Consider the following 18,536-nt stretch of genomic DNA (forward strand, 5'->3'; position numbering starts at 1 on the left):
ACCATCACGACCACAAGAAGTATTTTCGAAATGACCTAATACATGACAATAGGGTGTCTCTCTCTACCACTAAAAAGGGCCTAAAAAGGAACAGTTGGGGTTTTTTTTTTTTAAAGACAGAATGTTTGATTCCGTTCGGAGCGTTTTTTCGATTTTTACATCTAGACGGAATCTAACATCCCGTCCGAGATTAATATTCACCTTTGCATTGAGCAGCCTCACCTTAACGAAATCTAACATCCCATCCGAAATTAATATTCACCTTTACATTGGGGCAGCCTCACCTTGTTTTTCACCAAAACGATAAAAAAAAGGAAAAATAGTGCCTACATGGAGGTGAATAATAGTCAATTGCATTGGAAATGCTCTTACTTACCTATATTTTCCCACCACAGTAATTTGTCTCATGTCAGGTACGTGAACGTCAAATAAAATGCAAAACGAGATTTTATGAATACAAAAATTGGAAGTGCAAAACACTACTAATTACTTGTGTGATGCCATAAAACATTTGCTAAAATTGCTTTAATAACAAGCACATTCAAGAAGATACAAACTCATTCACATGAATATTATGAAAACTGTAAGGAAAAATATGAAAAATTGCTTAGTAAACGCAAAAGCAAAAGAAATACATTTCACGTTACAAACAAAAAATCGTAGATATAACCTACGGATGCTCATCCAACATAGAGATAGTCTTCATATTCTATTTGCTTGATGCATTAAGTACTTCGGAAACACACTTGCAGAGTCTTAGAATCATCCAGTAACCAGCTTTAAGAGTTCTGATGGCTGCCTCAATATCAGTCGAGAGTGATTCTTGTGTTGGATTCACAGATATTCGAGGGCGGACCTGAAGGGGATAGACCCCGCTGTCCAGAAAAAGTAATGGTGTATATGAACAACTAACCGTTAAAATGCTACAATATTGGTTTCAAATAGGGGGAAAAAAAAGGCCCACACATTCAGTCCCGCAGTCTCTCATATTTTCTTGAGGAATTTTTAATGCAAAAAGAAATATGGAAGCAAAATATCTCCCAACTTGTAGTCTCTTCAAATCCTCAGTTTCTCCCAGGTTTCTTCTAGACTAAGACTGTGTCCTGAAATATCCTCATATCCCAATATAAAACATTCACTATTCTCTTCTATTTTCAAGATTTAAAATTGTTGTAAATTTAAACAAAGAGTTGAGTTCAAACCTAAGTTACATGGACACACCATATTTCAAAAATAATCCGCATCGAATACGTATCCACGTGTCCGTGTTGGACACATATTGTATGTGATATACCCCATTTTCAGAAATTTCGCCGTGCCTAACACTTTGTATCTGTGTCGGATACAAACACACGTTTCTGTGTCAATTTAACACATAATTGGAAAGCTTATGTATAAAGGCGCTGCTATAATCCCCCCTTTTCGAAGTTATAAAGATGAAACCCTACTAAATATCTATAATCGTCATCCTTATAGTACACATGGCAGTGGACACCGCCCTTGTGAGAGTTATTGAAAACATCAACAAAAGGATGCACATTGAAAAGTAACTGTACATATAAGAGGTGGGGATTCCACAAACGTAGTGCAAACACAAAAGATGCTAGTGAGCAACAATAATAAGAAATGACAGAACAGAGGACATACCGATTCAAAGAAGTTACATCAAGAGTCAAAATCACCTTACTACCAGTCTTAAAATCCACAAAACGAAGTTCCAACTCTAGCTGCCCAACTGACAACAAGAAGGAAGAAATCACTTCAAATTGCATATCTACCTTTGCAGAAAGCTATTATGTAAAATAGGGGGAAAAAAAAAACTAAGTTGAAAACTTTTTAATGAAAACAAAATACACATGTTTAATCAAATGTACAATAATTGAATCATCAAATTCGTTGTTTGGCTCATCAGAGGCATTTGTTGGTTCATGACAACAGATTAACAAGACGAAAATCTGATCAGAACATTTTAGATGTGCCACCCAAAAAATGTGATTAGGTGACAAAACAAGGATGAAATATTGGCATGACAAAAGAGCCAACTAAAGGACATGAACATACACATGATGAAGCATGTACTGAATGTTTGCCAGATAGTAATTCGTACAAGCTTCATCACATACTATATAGCAGTTGAAAGGAGAACAAAACATCTTTCTCGACTTTTTGCTGATTACTCTTTGTCCTTTCAGTTTCCTTACTAATGTCTTTTCCCATCCTTCAAGGAACTTAATTGGCCATCCCATCTCTTGTACTGTCCACACCTTCATAAGCCCCCTTCCACTCTTACAGTACCAATTAATCAAAAGAAAAGAAGTAAAAATGTTGTTACTGAAGCAGGTTAGAAGGAAATTTTACCGCATGGTGGACGAAAACATGACTGGGCAAGATTTCTTATCTCTATGCACGATTGTTGTACTTCCTCAACCACGACCATAAGATTGTGCAAAAAGAATCTAGTCATCTGCAGGAAAAAATGATGTCCACAACATCCATTGCAATTTGAGAGAACAGTGTGAAGGTAGACTGCACATTTATCGAATTCATCGATGATATATATGCTAAGTAACACTGAAATAACATGGATTGTTGGTTCACACATAAAGATCACCAAAGTTAAATGAAAATCATATGAGATAAACATTCAGTCATTCACAATGCAGTAATCCTTTCTGATACAATACTAGGCTAAAAAACAAAACTTAAAAAAAATGAAAACGAAAAAGAAAAAGGAGAGAGAGATTCAAAAGAATGTATGGAAACCATACTTAGGGATGGAAAGTAGAAGGGAAAAAAGGCTATTTGGATTCTTTAGCCAGTGAAATAAAGGAGAGCGGAAAATTGAAAAATAGGTTGAGTAATAAGGGATGGCACTTACTTGTGTTTCCACAGCCAAACTTTTAGAGTTGACAAAACTTCGAGCGGCTTCATCGTTGAACACAAATCCCAAGGCAGTGTAAGCATTCACGTTTGGGAAACTCTATATGACAATGAGGCATTTTATTACAAAAGAACACAAAAACTATAGTAAAAAACCTTCCAAAAAGAACATAATTTACTACCTTCATGATCTTTACATTGTTGAGCATGTTTAAGGCGACCAACTTTGAGGTACGACTTATTGTGAAACTGTCACCAAAAGCAGAATAAAAGAATTGCAAAAAAAATTAAATTGTAACCACTTACATTAAGCCAAAAAAAATCCTCCATATGCAAAAACAAACAACTGACTAGAAGAGAACACCAACCTTTGGACGAGTAAGTCGCAATAGTTAAGACCAAGATTGTAATGACCATCCTCTCTCTTCAATCTATCCACTTCCCACAGCTGGTAGATTCCAAAACAAAAGAGTAGTTATAGCAAAGTTGGTAAAACCTTTGGGTGATGATAGCAGAGGTCTGGGGCACGAACCCCGCCAACATCAAAGAGTTACTGATCTCATTTAAAACAGGCTTGCCAATAAAAAAAAAAAAAAAAAAAAAAATAGTTTGTCTATGCACACAAGAAATGTGTTTTCTGAAACAAATTGTAGTAACAGGGAGATTGTGGAGACCTGAAACTCCTTTTGAGTTAATCTGCATCGTGTTCTTTTCCTCAAATAATCATCGACTAGTATAATGCACTCATCAGGATTTTGTCCACCCTTTATCTTACAACCAGCAAACACAGAGTTCATTAAATTCTTTACTTTTTCGTCGAGCGCTCCAACTTCGTGCTGCTTCGTGATCACTTTGTTATATGCATCCTGCAAAGTTAACGAAGTGAACCTTGATAAATTTAATAAGCCTGTAAGGTTCAACAACTTACAAAAAAGCAATGCCATCTGAGAACATAATCAATGCCATCAAATGATATCATGCAAAGGCGCAAAGCATATCAGATTATAACAAATAAAAAGCAATGATTTCAAAAGTTTGTCACCAATACACATTTTACTAGATAAATCACAATCAAACGAAAAATGGCGGGTAGTATACATTATAACAACGACAGCCACCTTTTCACGATTTTTCTTATCTATAATGATGTCGTGATTCGTTGGATTTAAAATCAATATCATGGTTTTAGGACCTGATTATCTGATGGTATCAACTTTTGTTTGCACTAGCGAGCACCTGATTGTACATTCTAAAGATTGATCTAACCCTGACTAAAAAAAGGCTCCCTACAGATTATGTTTTTTATTTGAAACAGTGGATTGGAGATTCAGTTTGATGTGGGTATCTTCATACATGGGTTTTTATGGGTTCTACTTTAATTTTATGGAACTTCTTCATGTTTACTATGAAAATTCAGTTTTAATTTTCAAAAATTTGATTCAAATGAAAAGAGAACTTAAAGAAATGAAATACCCAAATCATGAAGTGTTTCACAACACTGAGTCAACCAGCGATTCCACCGAGTTTATTAGGAAATCGGCAATTCAAACCCTATTAGTATCTGATTCTTTGTTGATACCGGTTGACATTGGATTTTCTGACCGGGCAACACCGACTCTTGGTCAAACTGTCCGGTTCTCGGTTCTCGACCCAACCGGTTCGTAAAACCAAAATGAATATAAATGAATAAAAGGCACTACATACCACAGTTTTCAACTCGTGTATCCTACCACATGATTAGCATTTCGCTACAACATTTCTATCTTCCACTAGTACACCTCCAATACAAAGTTTTGAAAGATAATTGGCTTTTCCCCTAGCTTTTGCTACCGTGTGAAAGAACTTTGTATTTGATTTCTCATAGCCTTTGCCTCCATGAAGTCTCCTCTATGAAAAAAAGAAGAGAATTTCAAACCTTCTTAATATTGCTTTTTAGCTCCACCTCCTCATTAGATAACACAGATTCCTCCTTATGATCCAACAAAGCCAACTCTTCTAACATCATACCAATCGATCCTAGTGTCTGCTCTTCCAAACACCTATTTGTTCCACTTCTTGAGCTTCTCTTTATGACTACTCAACTTTTTCCAAAAAACAAAGCCAGCATTCCCATTATAATCGAAAGACTCCAACCACCACTTCATCACTTTCATCAAGGGAATGAGGCTCTCCTCTTGAAACCATATCATCTCAAATATAAATGGCTTAGGACCCCTTTCATCTTCTCACACTCTAACAAAATTAGGCACATACCCGAGATTGGTCTTGAAATCACATGTAATGTCACTTTAGGGAACAACTCCTCCCATTCTAGTGCCAAAACAATCTGTCGAGGTGGCTCATAAAAGGGTTCACGACACCTCTTGACCAACAAGTATATTGGTCCCCACCATGAAAAATGCCAACAAGGAAAATCCTACAGATGAAAGAAGAAAACTTCCCCATGAATCTTAATATCTTATCTCCTCTGAACTACCTCTATTTGGACAAATAAATCTCATCGCATTGAATTCACCAACGAGACACCACACATCCCCACTCCAACTCCTCTCATCAAATTCAACCCAAACGTCCTTCAAACTATAGTCCACCAAACCATAAAACATTGAAAAGTATGCACTAAGGTTGACTCTCACCCCATCTACAATGAATTGTCAAAGAAAAAACTCCCTCAATAATTTCTCCAACCTCCACTATTTCTTTGGTCCCGAATGGTAATGATACCCCCCACCCCCCGACCTACCAGAAGATGGAACCAAAGCAAAACCCACTTCTCCTCTAACCCAAAATTGCATGGTCCTCCGCCTAGCAACACACTCCCATTTTGATTCTTGGATCATAAAAATGTCCACCTCCAGTTTCTTCTCATTCTTTGTATCAACCTTCTTTTATCCTCATGTCATACCTATTGATAACCATTTGGTTTTGAGTTGGATGCTCATGTTTAATATGGTATCATAGCGAGCTATTTCTCTGGCCTAAATGGCCTTCGTACTCGACGTTGCCCATTTAAAATATGTCCACGTGTTAGGCTAAAAAATACAACACATGTGAGGGGGCGTGTTGAGAGTTATAATCCTACATCGGGTGACTAAAGCCTTGCAAAATAATATAAAAATTCTAGGGGCCTCTCCACTTATAACCAACTGGATTTGAATTGGATGCCCATATTTAATAGTAATATATATTCTAGTCTCTTTGTTCTTCATGTATTTTGACACAAACATCATACTAGGTTTTATGTTTTCATAATTTGTTCACATTTTTTTTTATCTATAAATCCTAAACACAGTAAAAAGAAGTTAAGCATGTTACAGAGCAACAAACAGAGTTGCTGACTTGTTGGCAAGCTTAACAGTAGAGAAAAATGTATCCAATGTACTTACCACTAGATGCTAATATGTGTAGTATATTAAAGGAATATAAATATGGTAAAACACTAAAACCTATGTAAGACTTTATGTTTTCTCAATGCAGGTGTAAGAATTTAAGTTTAATCAATGTAGGTTTGGGTCTGCTTAACCCCTAGTCTTAAAAAGAAAGTCTAAAGACCAGGGAAATAATGCTTTCAGGAAGCCATTTTTTCTGTGTCGCTCAGTTCAGGAAGCCAGTCTCTCAAAGTAAAAGTAACTATGTTCAGGGTCAATATACTAGTTAGTCAGTTCAACAACACTTTTATTGGCACCACGACATTCTCGAGCAACATATAAAAAGCCAGTAAAACAAAAAGAAACAGTCATGGAATTCAAAGTATTATAAAAGAACTTCCTGAGTTACAGAGCCAAATGATGAATAAATATGTTTTCTTTCTTTCCTTCTTTTTCCATTTTTACTTTTCGTTTAATGAGGGATAAACTGCGTGCAGAGCTTAGATTCATTTACCGCATTAGTGCTACTAAGATTTGCTGAAAGAAACGGTAGAGGGACATCCTTTTTCAGGGCATCTTTTGGATTATTTAGAACAATGTTTTTCAAACTGAGCTTCAACTTTTGAGATTCCTGAATTCCAGACTGCAACAACTGGACATTTTTCTGCACTTAAAATAGTAAGCAATGAACGTGATGCACGCTGGCAGGATTATACATATCAGAATGAAAACGATGTGAAATAGATTATTACGCAAAGTCTTTCTTGCTTTATATGCAATATTAACGACTTTGCCCGTTCACAAACAAGAGTTTCTTGAAACCATCTAGCTTCAGCTACTCTGGATAAATTGTCTAGTCAGTTGCAAAATAGACGCAGGTTGTTTTCTTAAAGTATGTAAACCAGACAATCATTATAATAAAACCAGGGAGGTTAGAAACATCACCTTTGCTGGTGATTATTACCCGAAACATCATGTGTTCTCTGAAGAAAGTGATTACAGAATTGTAATTAGCAGAAAATCTTCTTATTATTTTAGTACTTATTTAATCACCCAAGGAACAGGTGCCCAACAAAAATGGTCTGGTCCGCTTTCATAGTAAAAGTCATGATAAGCTAATGTTTAGCAGACCTGGAAATGGAGAAGAGCGGAAAACTTCCCATATTTAGCAGCCTTTTGCATCCTCCCCAACAGATCTTCCAATATGTCAAGCTATATTCACAGAGAAGAAGAACAATGTGGTTCATTAAGTTAACAAGCAACCCAGAAACGTGGTAATGTAAGGATTTGCAACTTCAACAAGCTTAAGACTGAATGTAAGCAATTAATGAGCTAAAAAGTATAATAAGAAAACTTCATACGCCTACAATATAACAAGAGCAGAACACACCTCCTGGGTATCAAGTTTTCCTACAGATGGCAAAAGAAGCCCTTCTATTGTCCCAAAAAGTTCTCTGGATACCTGCGAATTCTCAAGTTAATTCCAAATAAAAGAATGGAATATCTAAATTTCTAGTAACAAAGAGCAGAAGAATCCATGAAAATTAGCATGATGACAGTATCACAATAATAAACTAGAAATGTCTTTTATTTTCTTTTCATTTTATTACTTTCTTTTTTGGTTGATTAAAAAGAAAGCTTTGTGGTGTACAAGCTTACATACATTGGACCAATGCCCTTGTTCTTCATGCCTTCCACTCTTTTCAACTTCATTGTTTCCAGCTAGACAAAGTTCCATGTGCGATTCTGATACACTACCCTCCATTTCAAGACTAACTCTCTGTCTCTTGTAACCTTTTCCGTTTTCACTACTGTTATTATTATCCATAGTCTCAATGATTTCAATTCTTCTTTTCCGTCCAGAATTATCAACATCTTGTACTTGAGGTGTTCCTTCTAAAATTGGGCGGCCCTGACGTCTGTCGCCAAGCTCATAACCATCTAAACATTCATTATTTGTCTTGAGAAGAGGATGTTCTCTGATAAAGGGAAGCATAAGACCGCTGTCTGATAAAGCGTGTGTCACTTTATTTATGGTGTCCGGAACTAAAGATTCCACCAATTTCTGCATGTCAAAATGTGATGATAACAGTAAAAAATTTAATGCTTCACATTTACAGAGATAAGCCCACGTCACACAAGCTCACATTCACACAAAGAGAAAAGCAAAAAAAAAGAGAAGGATAGAAGTGCTCGCACACACACTCTCTCTCTCTAAAAAGAAAGAAACTAATTTTCCTACAAGTCTGCTATTAATTATGTCAGGGCAGTTTAAATATGTTTCATTGTCTTATGAAATTGATATTGAGCATCATCAAAGAGGGATGACATGCGACCTTCTCAAGCCATATAGCAGTTATCAGCCTATTGCATAACACGGATGGTAAACTTCCATAAAAAGAAAAGCATACAGAAATTTCTCTCATTGTTAGAGAGTTCATGTCTAAACTATCCAACACATTCAATATAGCTCACTAGGGGTGAGCAAAAAACCGTCTTATCCGACAAAACCGACCGACCCGATCTGAACCGAGTCATATGGGTCGGTTATCCATTTAGTGTCAGTTTGGATCAGGTTGTTAATTTGCAAAACCGACTACATCGGTTCGGACGTCGGTTTAAATTTGTAAAACCCAAAAATTAACCGATCCGACGGTTATGTGTGGAAATAAAATAATAATAGATCATAGTTGCACATGTTATCTAATAAACTATAATATTGTACATATGCCAACGAAGAAAAATGTATCTTAAACTCATAATTTATGTATACCAACAAACTTACTGCACTTGTGCACTGTTGGTTCACGTGATGTCCACTCCTTTCCAAACTCAATTTTTGACCAAAACCCAAAAAAATGAAAGCAAAGTTCCCCTTATACCCCTATCTCTACCAAATATCTAGTATGACCAAACCTTCAAAAAACCAGACTTTCAGATCTTATTCTTGTCATCAAGCTTTGAACCTTCATCTCGAAAATGAAATAAAAACTCTAAAATACAAAAGCAATTGAGGCGGCACAGATTTGACACAGATTTGTTCGGTCGGTTCGGTTAAAACCGAAAAAAATCGGTACAGATCGGATATCGGTTAGGTAGTAACTTGGTCGGTTCGGTTTCTGATCGGTTAAATCTAAAATATCGGTTCGGTTCGGTTCGGTTCATGTTATACGCCGACATGGTTGGTTTTACTCCAAAACCGACCCGTGCACACCCCTATAGCTCACCATTCAATGGAGTTGGGAAATGTTCAAGTCTTCAAGATACATATTGAGATATTTGATATCGAGTTTTTGCAACTGATTGCATTATGCCCACCGAAGAGGTCTGACGTGCTCTGTAGTCCTTGCACAGGGAACAGAGATCAGGGGAAGTTTGCACATCTGGAGTTGAGTGATTAGCATATGCATCCCATGAGACCAGGATACTTCAATATGTTCAATGTATCTGTGTCCACAGGATATGACGCCTATCCAACGGTCGATACAAGGATACTTCTTGGGCACTTATACCTTCTATACTTTGGTATCCACAAAACTTATAATAGAAAGAGCAATCCTAAATATTCTGTTACATCTATTATGATCATAATTACATTAGCATATTACATTCCAATAACATAGTAAAAAGCTAAACCCCCCACACAGGTATTTCGTTCTCTTTTTTAAATAGCCTGGCTTGGCATAAAGACTTCAATCCCACACAACAGATACAAATGTGCTGTAATGCAACTTGTAAGACAAAAGTTCCCAATGTACTGTATTGCTCATATAGATCAATGTACGGTATTGCTCATATAGATACATTACATGATTACATATAAAATGATATTTAGGATACACGATAACATTAAATGAATAAGTAACAAAAAACAAAAAACAAAAGTTCAAAATGACACAAAAAACTTGGTGGATTTTTTTTTTTATCGCTAATTTGGTTATGGGCTTAAGTACTCTGAAATCTGAAGAGCAGTATAGTAAGACATAAGGGAAGTTATCACACAGAAAACCATATTCAACAATGTAAAGGAGATAAAAGAAACAGAAAAAACAAAAATAAAATACATAAAGTCAAAATATAACAAGCTTTCTACCTGGATTGACGTGTTGCCACTTTGATTCTGGTGAGAGGTTGACGCATTAGCAAGCTCAGTATCTACTTCCCCAACAAAGCAATCCTTAATCTTCTCGCGGATAGGAGTAGTCTCAAGCCCAGTATATGCCTCGAACAACTTGCCATTTCCATCAGATTCCATGTCATTACAAGTATCCCCTTTCTCAATGCCGTTCAACTCTCTGTCTTTAAATTCATTTATCTCTACCGTCTTAACAACCCGCATAGGAGTATCCCTTTTCTCAAAGTCATTCAACTCTTTCGCCTTAAATCCATTTATTTCCACATTCTCAACAACCCCCCTCTCCATAAAATCCCGATAACCATTCTCACAATCCAACTTCCCCCCTGACTTTGAATTACTCACCTTATCATCCACAAACGCACACTCAATATCATTATTACTCTTAGCAAGCAACGCGTCCAAACCAGGCGACAACTTTGCATAATCATATTTACTAGAATAAGTCTTAATCAAACTCATATCACTCGAATCACAACCACCACCACCACTAGAATCTCCACCACTACCAACCATAACCACCTTTTTCACCCCACTCATTTCCATAAAACTCTCACCACCACTCGGCCCCAACTCCACACTAGTAGGTGTCTTAACATTACTACCGAAATCGGACCGCACAAGACTTTGAAAATGCATTGAAAACGCAGTCGAGTCAAGTGTCATTTCACAATTATTATTATCATAATCGTCCGACGCAACTGACAAGTCAGATTGTCTCCTTCCTAATCTTATAAAACTCGCAGATACCGGCCCGAAAAAATTCTCCTCTGCAATTTCATAATAATAATAATAATAATAATAATAATAATAATAAGTAGTACAGTAGTAAAAGTAAAATGAGTTTTTATTTACCGTCGTTGGAAGTGGCGGAACCGAGGGCACTACTACTACCAGGAGAGGAATAATTTTCGATGAAGAATGGATGTGGGCCCTGCTCTTCATCTGACACGTCATCATCCTCGTTGTTATTTGATTGGGGAAGTAGTAATTGTAATTGTATGGGGGATTTTGTTGTTGATGTGTTGTTGTCGGAGGATTCGTCGTCGCGGTCGAATACGTGGACGGATGTGTTTTCCGCGAAACTTACGCGTCTAGAGCGTTTCTTTTCGCGAATTAATGTCTCGTCGTCGGGTCCCGTGTTGCATAGCTCGTCTTCGAGTATGAAGGTGTTTTTAGGGTCCATGATGAATGAAATGAGGATGTGTTTGTGTTTGGTTTTAGTGTTTTTCTTTACTTTTTTAGGGTTTTAAATGGTTTGTGCGGGAAAATTTTGTTGTGAGCAATTTAAGGAAAAATTATTATGGTCCTGATTTTAGGGTCCAAGTTTGCAAAAAGCCCACTCCAATTGAGGAAGGTCATGGATCTAAGAAAATGTGTTAAATATTTCTTTGTAACCTTTGGATGCATGACAAGTGTCAGGATCTCGTCTGGTCTGGGCCATTCTATAAGATAATCTACATAAATTGAATTACTTATTTAATCTTTTTGTACGTAGTATTTTTTTTTTTTTTTTTTGGGTGGAGGGGTAAATTCGTAGTTATCACATAATTATAAGGGCAAAACAGTCACAAAAAAATGACCAAGAGTCACACATTTTTTAATCAAGTGAGCGGAGTGAAAGTTGTTGAGCCAAAGGGGGAGGAGGGGTATATGGCCCAAAATATTGTTTGGTAGGTTTATGTCTGACTGTCCTCAATCTCTCCACACTGCTCAAAATTTCTCTTTCGCTCGTCTCTGCTACACTTCATCATTATCTCTCTGCTCAAACCCACTCTTATCTCTCACTTACCGTTCTACTTAATTCAATATTTTTTGCTTTTCATATACCATTCAAAATACCCATTTTCAAAACACATTTAAATCGAAATCCAAACAACCCATTTATATTTCAATAAGTTTTAAGTAGAATTCGGACTAGAACTTCACTTGAATAAACAAAATGGAAGAGTTCGATTGTGGTGGATGAATTTCAAATTGGTGAAGATGCTACTATTTTTAATATATTCCAACAAAAGGTTTATTCTTTGGTTTATTTTACTGATATTTTAGGAGTTGTTATGTTTGCACTTGATGCTTTGTGGATTGATTTTTCATTTGACTTTTATTGATTCTTATTATGGGATTTCAGATTACCTAGTGAGGTGAGTTTTTCCATTTTCCCATTCCAAAGCTTTTCCTTAGTTAGAGCATCTCTAGGTGGACGTATCCGTGGTCGCATTCTTCAAATTTGAAGAAATGCGTCGGAATTTCCCGGAATTCCAACTCTAGGTGGTCGCATTCGTGGTCGCATCACCTGCTTGTTCGCATTCTTGTTCGCAAATTTGGCAATTTGGATGCGGATGCGGAGCGACAATAGTAATGTCGCGCCACTTTTTTGACTTTGACCACAACCAAGGCGCGCCATTACCACTGTCGCGCGCCACTACTACTGGCGCGCGCCACTCCTAATGTCGCGTGCTCCAACGGGCAAAAAACGGCCAGATTTCTACCTCCTATATCTACACTCATCTCCTTCTTCATTTTCACACACAACACTCTCAACCATTTCACACACAACACTCTCAACCTTTCACACATAACACTCTCAATGTCACAACCAAAACAAGGAAGGGGTCAAAGTTGGACAAATGAAGAAAATATTGCTCTTACTAGAGCATGGATTGAGATTGGAGAAGATCCTATTGTAGGGAATGATCAATCAGGTCAAATTTATTGGGAACGAATTATGGTTAGAATGAATCAAATTCAAGGTTTTGACCGCAACCATAAGTGGAAGGGAGTCTCACAACGTTGGGCGATTATTTTACCGTTCTTCAACAAATATCATGCTATACTAAGAAAGCTTGAAAAACAACCTCCAAGTGGGTGGGGACGTGAAGACATTGTAAGATTCGTTTATACTTCGTTTAATTTATACTTCATTTTATATACTACTTGATATTGATTTTTTTTTTTTTTAAACGTAGCTTTCAGACGCAGCAACAACTTATGCGGCTACTACTGGAAAACCATGGATATAGCAAGATTGTTATAATCTAATAAAAAATACGCCAAAGTGGCAAAGAACTCAGTTACGCAACGAAACGCTTGCTCCAAGACCAAAGAAGAAAGCAAGATCCGGAGATGTTGAAGGTTTCGATTCTTCACCCTCAACCCCTTCAACGCCTTACTCTACCCCTTCACCTTCACTCAGTACTTTCGAGTACGATCCTTAGCGATCTGCGAAGGTTTTGGAGAGGTCGGTCGGTAGGAAGCGAGCAAAAGAAATTGAGAAGAACAAGAAAAAGTTGTTTCTCATTGAGGGTAATGTTGCATCCACTGCTAAAAATATGGATGATTTTCTTGAAGCTTTTAAAGAAAGTCGAAGAAATAAAGAAGAGATTCAAAATGAGCAATTTCAAAGTATGATGAAATTGAAGCAAGAGAAGACACAAAAAAAGTTATTTTTGAAGCAAGAAAAACTCCGTGTTAAATAGGAGGAAAATGAGACTAGGTTGTTGGCAATGTCACTCGACAATGTCAATCCTCGTTTGCGAAGGGTTTTAGATCTAAAACAAGATGCAATTGTAGCTAAATATGAAAAAAAAAAAGGCTGGAGCAAGTAGTACAAATGAAGCTTCCAACAACGAAGAAGCCAATGATGAAGAAAATGATGACTGGCTTGATAATTAGAGTAACTCTAGTAGTATGTAATAAGGGTGATATGTAATAGTTATATTTTATTTATTTATTTTTATTTTATATTTTTGCAATCATGTATTAGTTGTCGTTCTATTAATAAAAATTGTAATTCATTTGCTAAATCAAAGGAAGTAAATTCTAAATCACACAACATAATAATAATCACACAACATATCAAAATGATCAAATGAACAATTCTAAATCACACAACATAATAATAATCGTCATACAACAACCTCCTAGACTATCCTACATACGCCTCCTCTGCCGTGAACTCCTCCTCGACTGTCCTTGTGCTGAACTCTCCGTCTGTCCATGCTGTGATGAACTCACCCTTGTGCGATCAATCTGAGCCTGTAACTCATCAATCTGGCGTTGCAAATCGTCATAATCCACATGAGCCTGGGAAAGAAGTCTCTCTCTCTCAACACTGTAGGCGAATACCGAGGAGCGCAAGCCATCATTTACACGAATGCTTGTCTCATATCTCATGCGTAGGTCATCCTGAAATAATTATTCATTAATAATTTATGATATTTTAATAATAAAACAAAACCAATAAAAATAATTACCATAGATAGATGCCAAGGTCAGGCTCTAACTGTACGACGCGAGTGGCATCAATAGAAGAAATGGGCTGGTAAATCGTCTGGCCACTCGGATCGCTCAAACTGAAAACCCAAGGCCACTCTGACTGGAACAAATGTGTGCACAGGTCCAAGCTGAAACGTCGGTTGTGACGGCTGGCCAATCTGGAATTCACGTCTGACACCCAAATTGCTAACCGTATGAATGTTGCCTCAGATTTACCCTCAGGTGGGGGAGCAAATGACCAATAGACACCCTAAACCCGATGCTTGTAGTAATGCTCATAAGTCTGCAATGTAACTAGGTCAGAAGCCTGTAGCCAAGTCCAATGCACGTTACTCTCGATGACTTGCTCTAAGGTCATGTCCTTAGCCTCTGATACATGGGTAGGCGGATCAGGAGGGATACCCATGTATGCATTGTTTTCTTCTTCCTCACCGCCACCACTCCATCGTGTTTGGTTATTATAGACGGATTCGTCGTCGGAACTCATTTTTTTTCCTACTAACTAGAGTGAGTGAGTTGAAAAAAAATTTGTAAAATGACAAAAGTCCGACTATCGCGCGACATTAAATAAAACATAGCACGCGACATTAGATCGGGCGCTGGCGCCCGATATCCTTGTCACGACAATGATGTAATCTTGGCGCCGCCCATTAATAATGTCGCGGGTGGGTCCCCAATGAATTTTATGACCATTTTCGCGACCACCTAGAGTTGGTCGAAATTTGCTATCAGATTTTGTGGTAGCATTCTTCAAATTTGAAGAGTATGCTACCACCACCTAGAGATGCTCTTATACTGTAGTTCATTAAGCATAAACATGATACGTAGAAATTAGAAGAGTAATTTACTAACCCCCACTTTAAGAATATAATATGCTAATTTTTTTTTAGGAACCACAAACTTAAAGAAGTTGGAAGTTGAGCGTATCAGAATTTTTGTTTTATTTATAGTTAGTGTTAATGAAAATGCTTGTTGAGCTGATTTTGAGTGAACCAGGTATTGACTCTTCCTAGTTGTTTTTTTTCCTCCTCGAATATCTTGCTGCCGAGGTATCTCTCTCTTTTCCTACTAACTGTTAATTTTCTCGAATAACTATAGTATATGTTGGTACACAAGGGCTCCGCTCACTCCCCAATACTATGTAGTTATTCTAGTATTAAATTACTGTTGTAGCACTGTAGGTGGGGGTAAAGATTTTTAAATTAGTAAAAGATAATGAAATGATATGTTTCGTAAACTGAACTAAACTTTTACATATTAATCAAGTGAGCGGAGCGAACAATTCTTGGGCGTAGAGCAGTGGGGGTCTAGAATGTCACTCCCCTTTTTTCTATCTATCTCACTTCTTATCTCCAATCTCTCTTCTCTTAGCCAATTAGCCAAATTCACCGAAAAGCTCTCTCTTTCTCCTCAATAACCATTCTCTCTCTGCAGTCACTCTTCCACTGCATAACAATTATTTGTAGAGCACTTCTTCAGTGCGCGAGATGTATGGTGCGCAGAGGATATAGACTTTTGGATCAGTACTTCTGCCATACAATACACACGCACCCCTTGGTATGAGTGGCCCAGATTTGACAGCACACCATACGACCTGCGCACCATAGATTTAGCCTTATTTGTAACCAATTTTTGTGTATTAATTCGGTTTTGATTCTGAATTTTTGGACCGGTCTCTCACAGTTGTGGTTTGTACAATTGTATTTATATCGAACCGAACCGAACCGAACCGAACCATGAACACCTGTAGCCGATAGCCTCATACTTATTCTGTGATAGCCCACTTCAAATATTTAAATTGGGCTGGACTTTTTGGATTCGGCTTTAGCCTACTCAATTCGCATCCGTCTCTAAAGGAAGCAGCAGCAGCAGCAGTAGTAGTAGTAGGAGAAGAAGATGGAGATGCTGAATGGAAGGCGGCAATTGATTCTGTTGCTAATTGTTACAATACTAGTACAAATGAAAAACTATCGAAATCAAACGGTGTTATAAATGGAGAAGATGAAGAGAACAGTCACAAACCTCGACCTCTCAAACACTACCATTCTACCAAATAAAAGTTATTTTCTATTTATCACCTTTTTAATATATATTCTTTTGTTTAAAACCAGTTTGCTCCCCAATGGTCACCCGCTCAATTCCCCTCACGGCCAAAAAAAAAAAAAAAAATTGTAACTTGTGATTTTTTTGTAGACTTTAAGGTAGTGATATGATTTGGGTAGTGGCCGGGATTGTTTGAAAATATATAGTATATAGCAGTATTGGAACAGTGCTTGTGGAACTGAATTTCTAATTTAGATTTTTTGTAGTATTGTTTAAAAACCTGCAACTTAAGGTTGAAGAAAATTATGGTTTCAATGGAAGTTGCTTAGTGAAGATCTTAATTCTCATTTCAAGGGTCAAATGTTCTGGAATATGTTAGTTTTAATTGAAAAAAGAAAGGTGGTATTCACTATTCAGTTTTTGAAAGATGAACTTATGAATTTCTTTTGCTGAGAGTTGAATAATATGAAACTTCTTTTGTGCATAAAAACAAACTTATCTAAATTTAACGTTTCTATAAATTCGACAAGATGTTTTCCTGGGGATTCTGAAGGATTATATAGGCATGCAATGAAGGTTTGCTATTCAGTGATGGGGAATGAAATAGCTATGCACACAAGGATAAAGTTATAAGATGCAGAAATCCTTTTCATCTTTTGTCTGAAAAGTGCTGTAGTTGAAGGAGCCCACATCACTAATTCACTAGCCTAACAGTTTTATGCTTAACACCATTTTAATGCAACTAATACAACTATTACTGGAATTCATGACAGGCACAAAAGATGTTGGACGAAATCTTAAAAAAGAGCTTGGTGGTTGCTAATGATCCTGCTCCGGCCAGCATCAAATGATAAGCCGGTGGTAGAGGAAGATGGAATACGGTTGTTTAGACGAGCACCCCCAGGGATAGTAGATCCTATTGGTAAATACATCTCATCAAGTTCAAGGATACTGACTGACATACATGTAACATGCATACCTTCTCATCAATTTGTCTTCCAATTCAGTTGAAAAGAAATTTCAGCAATGTTTAAAAATTTATAACCAGACCGACATCAGAGAACTCATGGACTGAGAAAGATCTACATTGCTTAGTCGCTGAACCAGTATAGCTGTTCACACTTACCAGCCTACATTTTGCTTGCTACATGCTCCAGTATTGATTTTGTTGTTTACTGTAGTTGGCTGTAAACATGCACGTTGTTGAAACAATTCTTCTTTTATCAGATGAACTTCAGCGGCCAAGAAAGAGGCCAAAGATTCTTCCTGGAGAAGTGGCTGATGAGAAGTCAAAAAAGGTTTTCTTTCTATTTCACAAATTTTATTTTGTCATGAAATAAAATTTATCATCACTATCAGTGAAAATAATTAATGACGTGATATCATTCTATTGGTGGTAATGGCGAATGAAATTAGTTTAGACGTCAGCTCAAGTGTATTGTTGTTGATGGAATGGATATAATGGCTTCAGCAAGAGACGCTTGTCAAAAATCATTGGCTAGATTTCAAGTCAAAGATGCTGCAGCCAAAGCAGCAACCAAAAAAAAAATCTTAGGAAGAAAACCCGCCAAAACCCTAAAAAAAGAGTGGCAGAGCTGAAAAAAAAGGGTTAAAAGCCCGATTAGGGGATATATGGTAAAAAATGCGGACCAAAACCCGAAGTGGCTTACCTTCTATTGCTAAAAAATGCGGGTGAACTAGTGTTACCCCTCCTCAAATAAAAGATGAAGCCATTCACACCACCACAAAACCTGATTTCCAATAAAGCCGATTCACACCACCACAATTATAAACTGGGAAATTAGGGTCTCCTCCCCAAAATGACACAAAAA

The 18,536-nt window shown here is 37.1% G+C and overlaps 1 protein-coding gene and 1 pseudogene across 2 annotated transcripts; one reads left to right on the forward strand and one right to left on the reverse strand.

Moving 5' to 3' along the window:
* Positions 1-446: 446 nt before the first annotated feature.
* Positions 447-11,666, reverse strand: LOC147482142 (uncharacterized). 2 transcript variants are annotated; one of them, XM_086578167.1, is made up of 15 exons: positions 11,239-11,666; positions 10,342-11,153; positions 7,912-8,313; positions 7,639-7,710; positions 7,380-7,460; positions 7,194-7,231; positions 7,001-7,088; positions 6,763-6,912; positions 3,555-3,746; positions 3,249-3,328; positions 3,063-3,129; positions 2,879-2,980; positions 2,359-2,464; positions 1,648-1,735; positions 447-875 (listed from the first exon to the last, which is right to left on the reverse strand). In XM_086578167.1, the coding sequence occupies exons 1-15, from the start codon at positions 11,567-11,569 to the stop codon at positions 710-712; spliced, it is 2,775 nt and encodes a 924-aa protein (XP_086434293.1). In that variant the 5' UTR covers positions 11,570-11,666; the 3' UTR covers positions 447-709. The 2 variants fall into 2 exon arrangements, with proteins under 2 accessions (XP_086434293.1, XP_086434294.1); XM_086578168.1 differs by lacking the exons at positions 7,001-7,088; positions 7,194-7,231.
* Positions 11,667-15,626: 3,960 nt separating this feature from the next.
* Positions 15,627-18,303, forward strand: LOC147482143 (uncharacterized; annotated as a pseudogene).
* The last annotated feature ends 233 nt before the right edge of the window (positions 18,304-18,536 follow it).

The sequence above is a fragment of the Coptis chinensis genome, chromosome 8 (assembly GCF_015680905.1).
Source record: "Coptis chinensis isolate HL-2020 chromosome 8, ASM1568090v1, whole genome shotgun sequence".
NCBI classification, from domain to species: Eukaryota; Viridiplantae; Streptophyta; class Magnoliopsida; order Ranunculales; family Ranunculaceae; genus Coptis; species Coptis chinensis.